Consider the following 16,815-nt stretch of genomic DNA (forward strand, 5'->3'; position numbering starts at 1 on the left):
GGATTGTATACTGTGCAAAGAGATCTGAGAAGTCTATTCTTTCAAGCAGGAAACTATCATGACCTACCATAAAGGAGTCAAGAAATTTCCTCTCATCAACTCCTACACAGAAAGATGGAAGCGAGTCATGGTTGTAGATTTCAAAGACTGTGTCTATAAAGAAAAGTGGAACCCTGTGACTTGTCTTGTGTAAGGAATTCTTTCAAATTACTTTCTGAATGTTACCTTGAAGGATTATACAGAGTGAAACAGGAAATGACAGAAGCTGGACAGAAGGTTGTATTTTGAGTGTCTTCCTGAGTTTTTTTTTTTTTTTTTTAACATTTTTCTGAATTGGAACAAATTTATTCTCAAGTTTACCTGGCCTGTAGGAAGCTAATGTTTGAACTTGTGCATGCCAGATTCTAAAGCTCATTCTCTAAATTTCTCTAGTCTCTTTGTTTTACTTCTATGCCTCCCAATATCATCTGAGCTACCAGTGATGCTTCCTTCACTTTTGGTTTGGAGTCCCTGACAGGGTTTTTGGTCCATGATGGTAGCTATTTGAAGATTACTTGGAACAATCATGGAGGAGGAAAATGAAGAGGTAGATAATATTGCATCAATGAATACCACCACACAGACCTAGTAAATAGAAACTTAAAACATCATTAAAGCCTTTTGTCGGACAAAGAATGGTAAAAATGGTGGGTACTCATTTTAGTCATTAAAAGGGATGAATTAGAATTTTAAAACACACTGTGTTAATAGAAGTGCCAACATTTACCCAGCCAAACTTCAGCGTAGAATACCTTGTAGACAAAGCTACCACAACCTAGGGCATATGTAACTATGTCTTGGAAAAGGTCTCATCTTCCTTGACCTGGAAGCACCTTAGGTGTAAGATCTGGTAGCATAAGCTTGCTGAACTAGATGCAAATGTAGATGTTCCCTAGCTTTCACCATTGCCAGTACTTGTTTAAGTTTAGTTTCAAGATTGCTTCCTTTTCTCAGTGATAGTAAATATTTTCTTCATTTCCTGTGTTTAGGAATCTAGTCAATCACTTAACTACACAATAATCAATAGTATTTCTACTTCCAAGCATGGATCCCTGTCCCTTTAATGAGGTAAATGCCAAGAGATTGGTACCAGCAGGAGGAAACTTTGTGGTTTATTTAAATAGCTGAGCAGTGTTGCGTTATTTTGATATAGTTTCAACTTACATATTCAAATGGGAGTGTCAAGGGACAATAACTTCCATATAAGTGCTTGTTTGATGAATGCCTTACTTCCAGAGGGTCAGTTATCAGTCATTAGAACTTCTGCTCCATATAGGAGAGGAAAGCAGTATTTGTCTTTTCTCCCCTAGATGAATACCCACCTGTCCCATCCCTCTTCAATGCACTTTGGAACAATGGTTTGGCTGCAAACCAAAGACCCTACTATGCATAATATCGTATCTAGGGACCAGTGCTTCTGACATTTTCTCTACATAAACTACTGCAACCTGGAGTGGGTCCTGACAACCACATTAGCATTCTTTAATGAAAGAAAAAAAATCACGATTTACAAATCTTAAAACCTCTCTTAGTAATACTGCTACTGAACCACCCAGGCAATTTTTATCAAGTAAAAGTGGCTATCATCTGTACTTTAGTGTTTTATACTGACTGAAGTAAGGAACAAAGCAATAAGGAGAAAAAAGGAGATGGGGTGAAGAAAGGAATTGAGGAGAAGTAGAGAAGTGAGAGAAGAAAGAAAATGAAAGGGGAGAAAATAGAAGAGAAAGGGGAGCAAAAGAAAGGAAAGAGAGGGAAAGAAGAAAGAAGAACACAAGGGAAAATAGCTAGAGAGAGGACCAGAGAAGAAGATAGATGGAGTTGTTTTATCAGATTATCAAGGAAGATAGTGATAAATAAAAGAAATAAGTTTCTTTTCCATTGGTTTTGTTTATAAGATTGTCTTTATGTAAGACTCCTTCTTTTAAATGCAATTCCTAAATTTTTCTTTATGCTAGTTCTATAGTCTTCAGAAAGTTTTTTATTACACAGGGAGGTATTGATTTAAGATATCTAGAAATTTGGATAAATTGGCATTTTTTAGGTCAAATTAAATTAACTACACTATCTTTCTTTTGCACAGCATATTCAAGAGTTGCAGTTCTTAGTGTTCTAGATAATGTTGGATGAAGCTACATGTGGACTTTTTTTATTCCTGCTTGAATGCACTATCCAGTCTAAACTCTAGGGCAATAGGACCCACAGGCACTGATTACGATGTAAACAAAAGATGGAGGATAACTTCCTAATACAGAGAACTCTCTGATGGTCATAAACTTGATAGCACTGAAACTCATAGGGTCTCAGCATTAGTGCAGTCATTGGCAATGGTGGTATTGCTGGCAGTGGCAGGGTGCAGTGCATGCACAAATCCATGTTGCTTATGAAGTGTTCTTTAAGACTTTTATTCAAGTGAAATAAGTAGTTTAACATAAGCTTAACTCTTGGGTTGTAAGAATGAAAGATATTGAAAGAAACACATACCTTAGGACTTATAAAGAGAACTGAGTTATGTGTCTTAACCAAATAACAGTTTTAGTGGTGCTCCAGTTATATCTCAAATAATTGCTAGGAAATGTGTTTCTTTTTTTCTTTTCTTTTGTCTTTCTTTCTTTCTTCTTTATTTTCTTCCTTCCTTCCTTTATTTATTTCTTTAACCTTTTTTAATAATTAAGATTATAGGGTGCACTCAGGTCACCTTGGAAAATACTGTAATCTGCGAGGTTTGCAAGCAGTGATTCTTTCTGGTCAGATTCCTAGAAAATTATGGGTTTACATCTGGGATTGTGAAAGGCCATACTGGAAGGCCATATACACTTATATATTAAGCAAAATTCATTGTTACATTTGCATTCTTGTTTGAAACAACTTAATATAAAAAGCATATTTTCTCCATGTAGGCAACTGTCTTAACTGATGTTAATAATGATAGTGTTCTTGTCATAGATGGTGGGTTTTTCAACTAGACTAGAGAAGGCTGCTGTGTCCTCATCCTCATCCAATTCCTCCTCCTCGTTCTTCACCCACTCCTCATTTTTCTTGTCCTCTTCTTTTTCATGTGTCCTCTTAGTTGTCTACCTTTCTGCTGTGCCTCAATCTGGGTTGAGCTTCATACTTCTCTTTTAACAGTCTTTATGCTCAGAGATGGGCTGGTCTTCTGATGAATCTAGGACTCTCAGTCAGTTGTCTCTTCCAGAAGCCTTCCTGACTGAAGATTTGGGGTTGAACTGCTATGTTCTTTTGAGGGGAAAGTTGTAGGATGCTATGTCCTAGGAAATGAATTCCTATACGGTAGCCTTTGAATTATGTAGTTAGTGCCAGTCATATTTCTAAATTGACTCTGCAGCCTCATTAGAAACTAAGTGTTTTCATGCTGCATAGGGTTATATGGACAGGATGAAATGGGGGTGAGCTAGTGAGACTCCTAAACACTTCTCAATGTCAATCATGTCATAGAGGGACCATTTTAAAAATGTTTGACTGACTCAGGCCACAATTTAAATCCAAGTCCCATCATATTATCACATATCAGACGTGATCGGAGTATAAAATGTAAACCAGGCCTGCAGGGTGGGGGCTATAAAAATAGATTTTATATTTGTATTGACTCAAACCCAAGTGCAGAATAGGGGTCCTTTTAGAAACACAGTCGTACTCTGGCTGTCCCTTTTCCTCCTGCTGCTAATGGCAGGTCTAGATGTATTGAAAATATTAGCCTACTATTGCTTACCTGTGTCCAGAGACAACCTGACTCTTGCCCACTGTGTGCTAATATAATTAGTCTGTCCATTCCTGGACCGCAGTGGACAGTTCTGGTCCTCATGCTCTAGTACTGACCTCCACCTCCAGGAACCCCTTTCCTGTCCTGAACCTGTATTTCCCCATACTCCTTCCTTTTAGATGCCCACATCTCAGACCTGATTGCCACACTACACTCTTTCCTCACATTCTTCAGAATCCATCCCTTTATGTTGCTTCTTGACTCCTGCTGTTTTCTACTCTATTCCTCCCTCAGATTTACCAGATGTGCCACAAAGGTCAGGAGTAGGAAGAAAAAAAAAAGGCTATAGTCATAGTCCTCTGCCCTTGTTCAGATACTCTTGGTATCTCAGAGATCAGTGAGATGAGTATGTGAAAACTGCTCTTGTTCTCATACACATCAGTTGCTAGAAAACAAAGCAAAATAAAAAAAATTTCTTTCAGAGAAAGGGATAGGGGATCTCTGTGAATTAATAAGTAACAGAGACTCTAGTATATCGTCACTGCCGGGCTGATCATTAAGACTGTTGCTTCTGACTTGCAGCATCTTTGGAGCCTTCTTTTGTAAACAGTCATTTTGAGACCTCTACTGGCACAAATTCTTCCCTTTAGGGGCATCCTCATCTGCAGAATGTTTGTGCTGACCATGAGTGGAGAAGGATAGGTGTTAATCACAATCCTGTGCCAGGCCATCTGTCATCAAGTTTTGAGAACATAGCTTTGTGGATGTAGTGGTGATGTCAGTGGCTGTGGACTGATGACCTGATCCATTACCTCTTCTTCAAGGTTTATGTCATGCAGCTGTCACATAAGCCCCTTTCAAAGAAGTTCCCTTGGTTGTCCTTCCTGGAATTAGCTTCTTTTGTTACTCCCATTTATACTAATTGCTTTAGAATTATGGACATCTGAAATTAGATTGCCCCAGTCCAATGGTCAATCCCTTAGGGAGTATAATTATTGCATCTAGCTCATCACCTACTCCCAACATTCACTATGAAATGTCAGGCATTGAATAAATATTTGTTCAGTAACTGAGTAAATATCCCAATAAGATGATGTGTCCTGCAATCTAAAGCTCTGGTAAAAGAAAGCTGCCAACCATGTTAGCAGAGAAATTCCAAGTATTATATATTAGGTTGCGTCTATGATTTTGGTTGAATATGTCCCTTATTTTGTGTACCTCCCTGCATGCTTCTTTGCTACCTGTAGGTCTCCAGTAGACCTGTTTATAACTGAGGTGGCTTAACTGACTATTCTTTGAAGTATTCCACCCTCATGAGCCACTCTTAATTTTGTACTCAAATTTAACTGCCTACCTTTGCCTAAAACAAAACAAATTGGGATGAAGAGCTAGTTTATTTGGTCAAGTTTTATGTATGTACAAGAACTTGTGTGTGAGCTCCTCAACCTATAAGAAGAAAGTGAGGTTGGTGATAAGTTTAAAATCTCAGTGATGAGAGGGGCTCCATAGAGCCTTGGGACCTGGTTCTACATTCTTAGCCTTTGCAAAAACAAAATGCAAACAAACAAAAAACAAAACAAAGAACTTCTACTAAACTTACTCCACTTTAATGTACAAACCTTTCTAGCTCGCTATCTGTCAAATCCTTTTGTTATAGAGGAGACACCCCTAACTTCAAAACCAGTTGCTTTTTCTTCAAAAAGTGGTGGTGGAAGTAAGCAGAGGATAGCTAGATTAAATCAGTTCTGTAAACTTTTTGTTTAGATCTATGCAGGTTTGTAAACATAATGATAAAACCAATGTTGTAATACAAGAAAAAAAAAATGAATGTGTTCTGGGATGCTTTGTCACCGAGGCACTGGATCCATGATGGGGCCAGCGAAAAGTATCAATTTTCAGCAATAGAATTATTTGTTCATTGCCTCTGTGCTGGCTGGTTTTGTGTCAACCTGACACAAGCTGGAGTTATCACAGAGAAAGGAGCCTCAGTTGGGAAAATGCCTCCATGAGATCTACCTGTAAGGCATTTTCTCAACTAGTGATCAAGGGGGGAGGGCCCAGCATATTGTGGGTGATGCTGTCCCTGGGCTGGTAGACCTGAGTTCTATAATAAAGCATACTGAGCAAGCCTTGGAAGGAAGGCAGTAAGCAATATCCCTCCATGGCCTCTACATCAACTCCTGCTTCCTGACCTGCTTGGGTTCCTGTCCTTACTTCCTTTGGTGATGAACAGCGATTTGGAAGTGTAAGCTGAATAAAACCGGTTTCTCCCCAACTTGCTTCTTGGTCATGATGTTTGTGCAGGAATAGAAACCCTGACTAACACAGCTTCATAAAGGGACAAGCTAAAAGGTGGGGTGTTGGGCAATTCCATCATCTGCTTCTTGTTGTTTACCTTCTCTCCCCTTCATCTTCCAATGTCTGCAAAGAGAAAGATGGTATTGATTATTGTATCAATTAATGGAAGTGTTCCTTTCTTATAAGGCAGAGCAGATTCTAGCGACTTTAACTTTAAGTAGAGGTTTCTTTTGGCTCCTTAAGCTCTTCCTACCAATGCTGACTACTTTACCAAACACTGAAGGCCAAACTAGGAGGTGCTGCTAATGGGGTAGAAAGCAACACCACCTAAAATAAAACCTCATCCTGAGCCCTCAGACTGTGAATGACAGCTGGTTTCCAATGCAAATGGATACAGTTTCTTTTTCCTCATGGCAAACCCTGCAAAGCCACTATGAAGGGGCCTCTGTGGGGAGTGCTAGACTTCATGACTCAGGAGTAGGAAAGCAGGTGGCAGTTAAAGAAAGAATTGCCTGAAACTTTGCTGTTCTGCTAGTGTGAGGATTTTTTTTTTTTTTTTTTTTTTTTTTTTTTTTGCACACAAGAGATCCTAAGTTGAGAATGCCATATATTTCCAGGTTGCTATGCTGCCACAAACTGTTCATGTTTGGGCTATTGTACATGCTTCTTCCACAAGTGTTAGTAGATGTAGTGTGGAGCTCCATTCTCTTGTTGTTCTGGATCCGCACAGATCTGACATTTCAGGTCTTACCATGGCTGCTCTAGATCTAGTCCTTCTGCTTATAAGCAGAAAGTGCTTTTCAACAGGACCTTTGGCCCATCCATCATCTCTGACCCCTCACCTAATCCCCACCCACTATGCACTGAAATTTCAGTTACATAACTAACCTACCCTATTCACCTTCTGTGCGTCAGACAGTAGGTGAAATGTGCCTTAGTTACTTTTCCTGGGGCTGTGAAAAAACACCTAACTAGAGGGATGTGAAGAAGGAGAGTTTATTTTTGTTCACTATTTGAGGGCACAGTCTAGTACAGCAGAGAATCTTGGAGTCATGGTCACACTGTATTCATTGCTAACAGGAACAGGGAGGGAAATTCTTGGACTTACTCTTTCTTTCTCTTAAATGTCTCTAAGACCCAGCCTTTGGAACGGTGCCATCCACATTTAGGATGTTCGTTTTTTCTCAATCTAACCTAGAAACTATCATCATGGGCATGCCCAGGGGTTTGTCTGCTAGTTATGATAGATACTGTCACATTGGCATTATTAACTATCACAAGTCTACACCATGTCAAATAGAAGCTCAAGTAGATCATTTTCAAGTCACAGTTTCTCATCTCTTGTCAAAACTATCTATAGTCAAAATTATTCATTTCATCCAAAGTTAAAAGTCCCTGTAGTCTTTAAGAGTTCTAATACTCTACTATGTGTGCTGTCTCTTCTGAGATCCAGGCAATTTTTTGTTTCTTTTCTTCTTTTTTTTACATTTTTAGTTGGATATTCTCTGCATTTACATTACAGATGTTACTTACTTCCCCCAATTCCATCATCCTTCCCCCTCCCATTGTCTCCATGAAGGTACTCCCTCTCCCAACCTCTATGTGTCGCTTTATTTTCTCCCATGAACATTTTGTTCTTCCTTCTAAGAAGGACTGATGCATCCACCTTCTGGACTTCCTACTCTTTGAGCTTCAGAAGTTCTGTGAATTATTTCTTGGGTAATTCAGCTTTTTGGGTTATTATTGAGTACATACCATGAGTGTTCTTTTGTGACTGGGTTGCCTCACTCAGGACGATAGCTTCAAGTTCCATGCATTTGCCCAGGAATTTTATGCTCATTGCTTTTAATAGCTGAGTAGTACTCCATTGTGTATATGTACCATAATTTCTGTATCCATTCCTTTGTTGAAGGACATCTGGGTTCTCTCCAGCTTCTTGCTATTATAAATAAAGCTGTTATGATTATGGTGAAACATGTGTCCTTGTTAGATGTTGGAACTTCTTTTGAGTATATGCCCAGGAATGATATAGCTGGAGACCCAGGCAATGTCTTAATTCGGGGTTGCTATAACATAAAAACAAACAAGTGATGTCCTTTTAGCAGTCAACGACACAGAACAAATGTTCCCTTTACCAACCAGAGAAACAGGGACATAGAAAAGATGTATCCAACCAAAGCAGTATTCAAAACAAGAAAACAAAAATGTAAATCTTTCAGCTCAGTGCTAAACATCTGGAGCTCATGATAGGATCATCTGTGATCTAAAGGACTACAGCAGCCTCACCCTCCAGCTTTGCAAGCCTGATGCACACATAAGCTCTTCTATAGTCTAACACTACTTCTACAATGCAACATTGCCTAGCCAATATCCCAGTGTCTTGGCATGGCTACTTTCCTAGGATCTCCATTAAAACTTGGGCTTTTCCTTTATAGTTCATGTCTGCTGAAACACTGCCTCAAGCCTCCATTCCTGGTTTCTTCTACCCTCCCCCATAGGGTCTCACTGTGTAGTCTTAACTAGTCTTGAACCCAATATATAAATGAGACATAAACTTTCAGACATCCACCTGCCTCTACACCTAAGTGCTAGAATTAGGTGAGCACCTCTATGTCTGATTTAGACTCTTTCATTTTTCATGTATTTATAACTAGTACCACTAGGACTACCTGCCAGGTTCAGCTGTAAACATGAGATGTAACCTGGTTTGCTTGGATCACAGTTGCACTGGCTTCTGTTAACCGTCCAAGCTGACCCTGGGGCATGCTTCCATAAATGGCTTTTTTTTGAACAGAAAAGCCCTTCAGCAGTTTTTCCAGTTTAGGTCCTTTTGATGAATTTGTGTTTCCACAATGGTATCCTTGAATGGCTGGGGAATCTGTACTCACTCAAGGGCACTTTTCCAGCTACTCCAGTGCTGAGAAAGCAGCTGCTCCTTGTTGGGGTTGATCTCCTTAACAACTCCAACTGCTTTCTCCTCATCCTTCTTGTCTGAAATGTTAATTCATGTCCCAGGCAAAGGGCACACTTTTCATATCATCTGACTCCATTTGTAGCTCTTTCACTGTATATCTGGAGATTCTTTGTGAAAAATAACCATGACTCATCATGCTTAGTTGGGGTTTTACTGCTATGAAAAAACACCATGATCAAGGAAACTCTTATATGGATCACATTTAATTGGTATAGGCTTACAGGTTCAGAGGTTCAACCCATTATCATCAAGTCAGGAACATTTCAACATCCAAGCAGGCATTGAACAGAAGGAACTGAGAGTTCTACATCTTCATCAGAAGTCTAATAGCAAAATGCTCACAAGGAGTAGGGTCTCAAAACCTATGCCCACAGTGACACACCAACTCCAACAAGGCCACACTTCCAAATAGTGCCAATCCCTGGGCCAGGCATATAAAAGCATCACACCTGCCTTGGGATTTCCTCCAATAATCCATGAATCCATTACTTTTGAATTTAGCTTTACTCAAGCTCAAGACAAGAGCTGAGAAAATTTAGATTCTTTGCCAAACTATGACTTGAATGATGCCTAGCCCAGTTCTCAGGAGAGTCCCTGTTCCCCTGTGAAACCTCATGAGCTGGGTCTTTATTATCTTAGAATTACCATGAAAATAACCCATTAAGTTCTCTTTTCTAGTGTCTTAGAGGTTTAGTAGCTCAGTGACTTAAAATAATATAGCCCCCACACACCAGTCCAATTTGTACTTCCCACATATTTACCAGTATAGGATGTCCAGTGTAGTGTGGTGAGCAACTTAAGAAGTCATTCTATTACTCAATACTAGTTTTCTCTGATGGAAGGTATTTTTCTCATATCTATGACAAAATACATAAAAAGCTTATTTTTGGCTCACAGTTTGAACATTCATAACCTAATGACAGTCACAGTTTGGTGGCAAGAAGATTTCTTCTTTTTATATAGCCCAGAATCCCACCCAAACCGTAGAATGTTGCTACCAACATTTATAGTAGGTTGTTCCAGTTCTATTTAATCAATCTATAAACTCCTTTATGTAATACCCAGAGGTGTATTTCCTAGGTGATCTAGATCTGGTCCAGTTGACAATATTTGCCATCACATTATGCTAAGGTATGGAGAGGCAAACACATTAAGAGATGGCTGCCAGAGAAAGAGTCACAAAAGGAGGGAACTTTTGTGACACACCACATCAAGGGAGCAACATGGGAATAAGCCAATATGAATCAAGTGGCAGAAAGAAAAGTTTGCCTTTAAGTAAAGGACTTTATTGTGGTTTATATTAAAAAGAATAGATAAACCATTGTAAACATCTCAGAATTGTCTTATTTAGTTAACTGAAAGACTCCTAACCACTGAGGCTCTTCTTGGTGATTTGGTCTTTAGACCTTGACCACTAGCTATTGTGAATCGTTGGCTGCTATGTCCAATCTCCACAGAGGAGTGTTGGGGTTCTGGATTTGTTGTCTTGGATATGAAGGTGTGCTATCCTATACAATGTTCACTCTGTGTAGTAACTGAGTAACCCTGGGAGGGGCAGCTGATTCAACTCAGCAGGGCCCTGGATGTCAATGCATACAAAAAGTGAGACACGTGATATCATGTAACTGGTAACTACTCTTATACATGAAACTATGCAGTCTTCTACGGTAGGATGCTCACGCTCCAGTCCCTGCTCCTCAGCCACTGGTATAAGGTCCAGTTTTGCTGCCTATTCCATGTACTGGCAAATATGTCAGTGCTTATAAATGAATAGCTCCCAGGTTGGTCATGCTCCCTGCCCTCTTAGCTAGTTTCCAGGGGCCCAAGTTTAGTGGCATCTTCCCAATGAAAACATTTCAGTTGTGGTTGGGATGAGAGTGGGCATCTGGATAGGATGTACTAGGTAGGCTCGGAGTCCACTCCTGGATGTTCCTCTAAGAAATCCCTACTTCTTAAGCATTACAACTCCATAAAAGTTCAGATAAAATTTCCTGTAAGTCTCATCCATGTGGGTTTGTCCACCATCTCTCTTCTACTTTTTCTGGGCCTTAACAGTGTTGAGAGGCTTGTTTGTTATGATGAAGGCACACATATCCTAGGCATGCATTTTGACCCTGAGCTGTCACTACATCCTGAAATTTATATTTTGTTTAGAGTTGGTAAGTATGTGTGAGTTTTCATGCAACCTCTTGGTGGGCACATCTAATGAGGCTATGTTAACATCTCTGCTTTACCACTTTTAAGTAGAACATATATCATTTATGTTTTCAGATGAGACATAAATTATAAAAATGAAGAATGGCCATGTGAGGTAATAGAGGTTATTGGTGGTTTTGTGAGCTCCTATTGTCCAGGATGGATTCTGAAACTGGCTTGTTCCTTACCTTGTACTGCCCACAAAATGGGCATGTTTACAGACCTGTCCAACTAGCCTGTGGACTCCCTTGATCTTGAATATACTTACATCCCTTCAAGTTGTCGGCTCAGTCCTTCCACAACAGGATCCAGAATAGCCTATGACTCTCACCATATTTTCTGATTTATATACCCATATGTATTTATATAATGTGTGTGTGTGTGTATGTGTCTGTGTGTGTCTGTGTGTGTGTGTGTGTGTGTGTGTGTGTGTGTGTGTGTGTGTGTGTGTGTGTATTCCCAATTTTATTATTTCAGCCTTTGGGTTGCCCATCCTCCATCCCAATTAGCTGTTTTGCCAGTAACAACAAAATGTAAAAGTTAGTTTATGGTTCCCTGCGTGAGCATTTATTGGTTTTTTGGTTCCATGTATCCGTGCTGTGGTTTTCTCCCATGCCCTCCTATGTCTTCAGGTTCTCATATTTTCTTGCATCATGTTTTTTCCAAGCGAGATTATGGACCAGTTAGCACAGGATAGCCAGGATGAGCTGAGAATATGTGAAAGTTAGGACAATGAGCCCTCCCACAAGCCACTTCATCCCAAGTGAGTGTTTCTGGAAGGCCTGTATTTGCAGCCTTTGCAAAGGCAGAAGTAGCTTCAACTACATAGATGGTTTTATAGATAGAGTTTACCATAGAGCTTTGTTAAAATGCTGTTTGCTTGGTGGAAAAGTATGTACCTAGGGATGTAATCAAGTTCCCTTCAGCTTTCTGATTTTACAGTAATGGTTTCTTATTCTTTATTGCTGTATAATTGCCTCAAAATGCAACCTGTCCGGTACCATTTACTAAGTTAAGGAAAATTTTATGTATGTTATCTATGCCTTTACACATTATGCTTTTTAAACACAATGATTTCATTCCTAAACACCACTGTTTCTGCCCATTTCAGGACATGGGGTTCAGTCTGAATCTGTCATTGCATGTCCAAGTTAGACTCATGTTGAACACAAACTAATTTTCTTTCTTTTCTTTCTCTCCCCCCCCACCAGGATTATACCCTAACTATGTATTTCCAACAATATTGGAGAGATAAAAGGCTCGCCTACTCTGGGATCCCTCTCAACCTCACGCTTGACAATCGAGTGGCTGACCAGCTCTGGGTTCCAGACACGTATTTCTTAAATGACAAAAAGTCATTTGTGCATGGAGTGACAGTGAAAAACCGCATGATCCGCCTTCACCCTGATGGAACAGTACTGTATGGGCTCAGGTCTGTCTGCTCTGCAGGGCTGCTGTATGGGCTCAGGTCTGTGTGCTCTGCAGGGCCAGTTTTGAAGTTATGTGGTGCACTGGCATTGAGTTTCTCACTTGAGCTTATTAGAGTAAGTGAGACCACATCCTTAAATTCATTGGTAGATATCCATGAGATATTCCTTTGCATTAAAAAAAAAAAAAAAAAGACAAAGAAAAAGGAACTCATCCCTCTCAGATTTGGTTTAGTATTGTTACTATAAATAGCCCTCATCATTTGCAAAGTAATCTTATTGGATAGTTTGTATATATTTGGGTTTCCAAATCTAAGAGCACAGATTCCCATATCAAAGCTACTTAGACCTGTAATTGGCATTTCCCTGACACTTGAGAAGCTTTAATTGGCTCTTTTCAAAGTTGTCTACACTGCTTAGATGATAGCTACTGTGAATATGTAAGATATAGTCTCAGTTGTACTCTGTGAAGTCAGGATCACTGATATTAATGAAGAGACTAAGAGAGAGCCTTTCATGACCTAGTATTGCTCCAGGGCTGAGGATCTTCACTTGAAAACTGCTTTCTGTGCTACACAGAGGAAGCCCAGGGCTTCTCTGATTATCAGCTTACATTCTGCTGCATAGGAATTGATAACTTTCTTGAATGAGATTCTTAAGTCTTCGGCCTCCAAATGGATTTCACACTGATTTCGGTTCTGGACTCTTGTTTAGTATAGAATAATATATATGCCTGTCTAACTTTCTTGATGCCCTGGGCTAGAAGTGCCCTTGAAACATTCTAGATAAGCCCCACATTTATTTTTAATAGAACAGATGTGAGTTGCTTAGAGGAAAATCTTTCTCAGGTTTTGAGTTGAGACCTTTTTCAGAAGATTGCAGTAGCTAAAAGTAAAACCCCCAACCGAAGGTGTTGAAATCTACATACTGTGACTTATAGAGCCTCTAGATAAGGAGAAAAATGTACTTAACTTTGCCCACACTGAAAAATGCTAAATTTATTTAAAAAACAAAAATAAAAACAACACAGTATAAGAGCAGAAATTGAAATTTCTGCCAAATAAAATCTTTCTAAATATAAGGGAATAATGGCATATGTCAAAAGGTGTGGTGACACTTCACAAAAATCTGGCCTGATATCTCTGTAGCCTGGTTAATTGTTTTATATTTTTTCTCCACAATGAGACACGTAGCTTCAGTGTAAGAGGTTCTGAGAGGCCGTGGAGAAGAACACTGGGACATTTTAGGACATTAAATGGAAAGCCATTTACCTGCCTGTCACCTTTGCTCACCACAGCAGAAGCAGAAAATATGTGTTTGCACCATACTTTTGTCTATATTTGTGTATATGAGTGTTCATGTCTGTATGTGCGTGTGTATCTGTCTGTAATGAGGAAAAGCTAAGAGCACACATCAACTAAAATAACTGACATTTTGAATTTTTTTTTTTTTTATAAAACAAGTTCTTTGAGTTCTCTTCATTTTTTTTTTTTTTTTTTCCATTTAAAACATAGTCTTGCTGGGTGGCGGTAGTGCGTGCCTTTAATTCCAGAACTCCATAGACAGAGGCAAGTGAGTCCAGCCTGATCTGCAGAGTAAATTCTAGGATAACCTGAGCTTGACACGGAGAAATCATGTCTCAAGAAACCAATATAATATATGTACATTACTTGTGTATTCCTGCAAAGAGGTAGAAGAAATTGGTTTCCTCTTTCTACCATGTGGGGTTCTAGAATTGAACTCAGATTGTCAGGCTTGGAGGGGAGTGTTTTTACACATGAGCTGTTTTGCTGGCCCTACATTCTTTACGTTCTTTAAGTAGAGTAATCAATTTGTCTTTATTAAAATCAAGGGACATTAACTTTATGGAATGGGAATAGAGTTTTATAATACACATGCAAGTGCTGTAATAAGTTTACAAATTTCATTTGAAGGTATTAAATTTAGTGCCAAACAATACATACAAGTGAAAAATGACAAAAAAAAAAAAAAAAAAAAAAAAAAAACAGAGTATACATTAAAAAATAGTGACTTTAGTTCACACTTCATCTTCAAAATAAATAGTAATGGAGTAATAAGTCAGGGGAGCCTTTCATATTGGTCTTTGCCCAGTGATCTAAAAATAACCTTTTCAGTTGAATTTCTATCAATTATCTGAAATCAGGAAGCAGAATTCCATGCAGCCCCCGCCCACCTGAGAACAGTTGCCACATCCTTTTTAGTTCCTATTTCTGTAATAGTTCTTCACATTTTTGTGGACCTACACAATCTATGTATGTGTAGGCTGACCAGCCTAGCCTATGTATACACCTCTGCGTTGTGTAGTCTGGCTTCTTGGAACTTGGCTAGTCTACAAATTTCTATCTTGATACTTAAAAAGGGTATGCATTCATAACCATTAACTTGAGCTTTTGAAGAAGAAGCACATTAATAATTAAAGATGCTAATGATGTTTTAATGTTCACATATACATATATTCCTCCTGTGCTAGTCTATGAAATATACTCCAGCCTTCTGTCTAGTCCATAATTTTCTCTATAAAAATAAGGCACAGGTCTTCTTGTCAGTATCATTCTCAACTCTATGCTCAGCTCTTCTTTCTCCTATTGTTACACTTACTAAATCATGGTGATAACATAACAAGCCAGGGTTAAGCCAGTCTCTCACGTCTAGATTATACACAGCATCTTCTGATAAATGAGATCACACATTCCTCAGTTTGCAGTACTGTGACATTGTCATTAACTCTTCAGAACCTATTGGAATTACAGTGACAGATTCTTCCCAGGTGCCAGCCTCTCAATGTCTCCTCCCTTACCCGTGCACATTGGCTGTCTCTGGAGCTTGAGACTGATCAGGAGCTGTGAATTCTGATGAAGTCTAGCAACATAACAGAGGCTCCTGGAAAAAGAACAAAATTCAACATCCAAAGTTAGTTCTCTCCGGAATGCCTTTTGCTTTTACACAGAAACATAAGGAAGCTAAGATTGACCTTCTACATTAGTGACATCTGTATTGTGACTAGGAATGAAGAAGTCACATATACCAGTCAAACTGTACATAATTCTGGCTTGTCATCTTTGCACTCATGATGAGCCCCACCCAGCTGGGGACAATTCATCTGGGTTTGGATGTAAGTTGGACTGACTGTTCCCAAAATTTACAGTTGAATTTTCCACAGTTGAATATTGAGGTTGTCCTCACCTGGCCTATCCAGCTATCCCCCCCCCCCCCCAGTGGTGATCCCCCACTACTGTGTGTCTATGAGTTTCTTTCTTTCCACATATATAGCCATGAGTCATCAAGGTCATGGGCGGGGTTCCTGAATATTCTGGGTAAGTTAAAGATCTTTGGCTATAGACCAGAAGTGACATACAATAGTACGTCAGATCAGGCTTATTCTGGGAAAGCATTGATCCTTCACTCTACTGATGGACTGAAAGGTTACTGGCACTGGGAATTGTTTCCTCCAACCTCTCCAGTGCCTTGAGATCAAGCTTTGCACGTGTTCCTTAATGGTCACTGACTTTGGCACAGCTGATCACAAAGGCCGACTGAGCCTCTGGCACAGGCCTACCTAGCTATTGAGTTAGGGATCTTTGGATGACGCATATTGCTGTCTTGACATGGTATGTTCCTTTTAAAATTTCATTTGAGAAGTCATGCCTTTCAAGGTATTAAGAAGGTCTTGGCTGCTCTCATCCACCACTGCTTCTTTGTTTTGCCCTGCTACCTGTCAGAGATAGATCATCTTCCTTCTCCATCTTCTCTAGTTTCTCTTCCATTTCTGATTCCCATTTTGCTATTTATTGTCTTTCTTTGCCCCATTAAACACTGAGTATTTGGTCTCTAATAGATGTTAATAAGAAGGTTACAAATAAAATGTCACTTGCAATAAAGCATCCCAGTTTGAATGATGGTCATTAAAGCATGTAAGCATATTTTGATGGGAAATATTTTGGAGAATACATTGTGATGTTAGTACATGCAGTTAAAAACCACTGAAAATTATAAATGTGAGAAGTTTTATGGTTAAAAGTTAAAATGCAATATTAAATCAAATGTAGAATAGAGATGAGTCTTATAATCAATTTTGCTTTTCATTCCGAAGCTATATATTTTTTATGGTATCTCAGTTCAACTATCTATTTACTCCCTAA

The 16,815-nt window shown here is 39.2% G+C and overlaps 1 protein-coding gene across 2 annotated transcripts in view; it reads left to right on the forward strand.

Moving 5' to 3' along the window:
- Positions 1-16,815, forward strand: part of GABRB3 (gamma-aminobutyric acid type A receptor subunit beta3) — a gene marked incomplete at both ends in the record, with an annotated part of 213,031 nt that overhangs the window by 148,635 nt on the left and 47,581 nt on the right. For both annotated transcript variants that reach the window (XM_080913836.1, XM_080913835.1), the window contains one exon: positions 12,440-12,660. In XM_080913836.1, coding sequence (XP_080769962.1) covers positions 12,440-12,660 — 221 coding nt within the window. The remainder of the gene's footprint in view (positions 1-12,439; positions 12,661-16,815) is intronic.

Source organism: Micromys minutus, assembly GCF_963924665.1.
Source record: "Micromys minutus genome assembly, chromosome: 3".
NCBI lineage: Eukaryota > Metazoa > Chordata > Mammalia > Rodentia > Muridae > Micromys > Micromys minutus.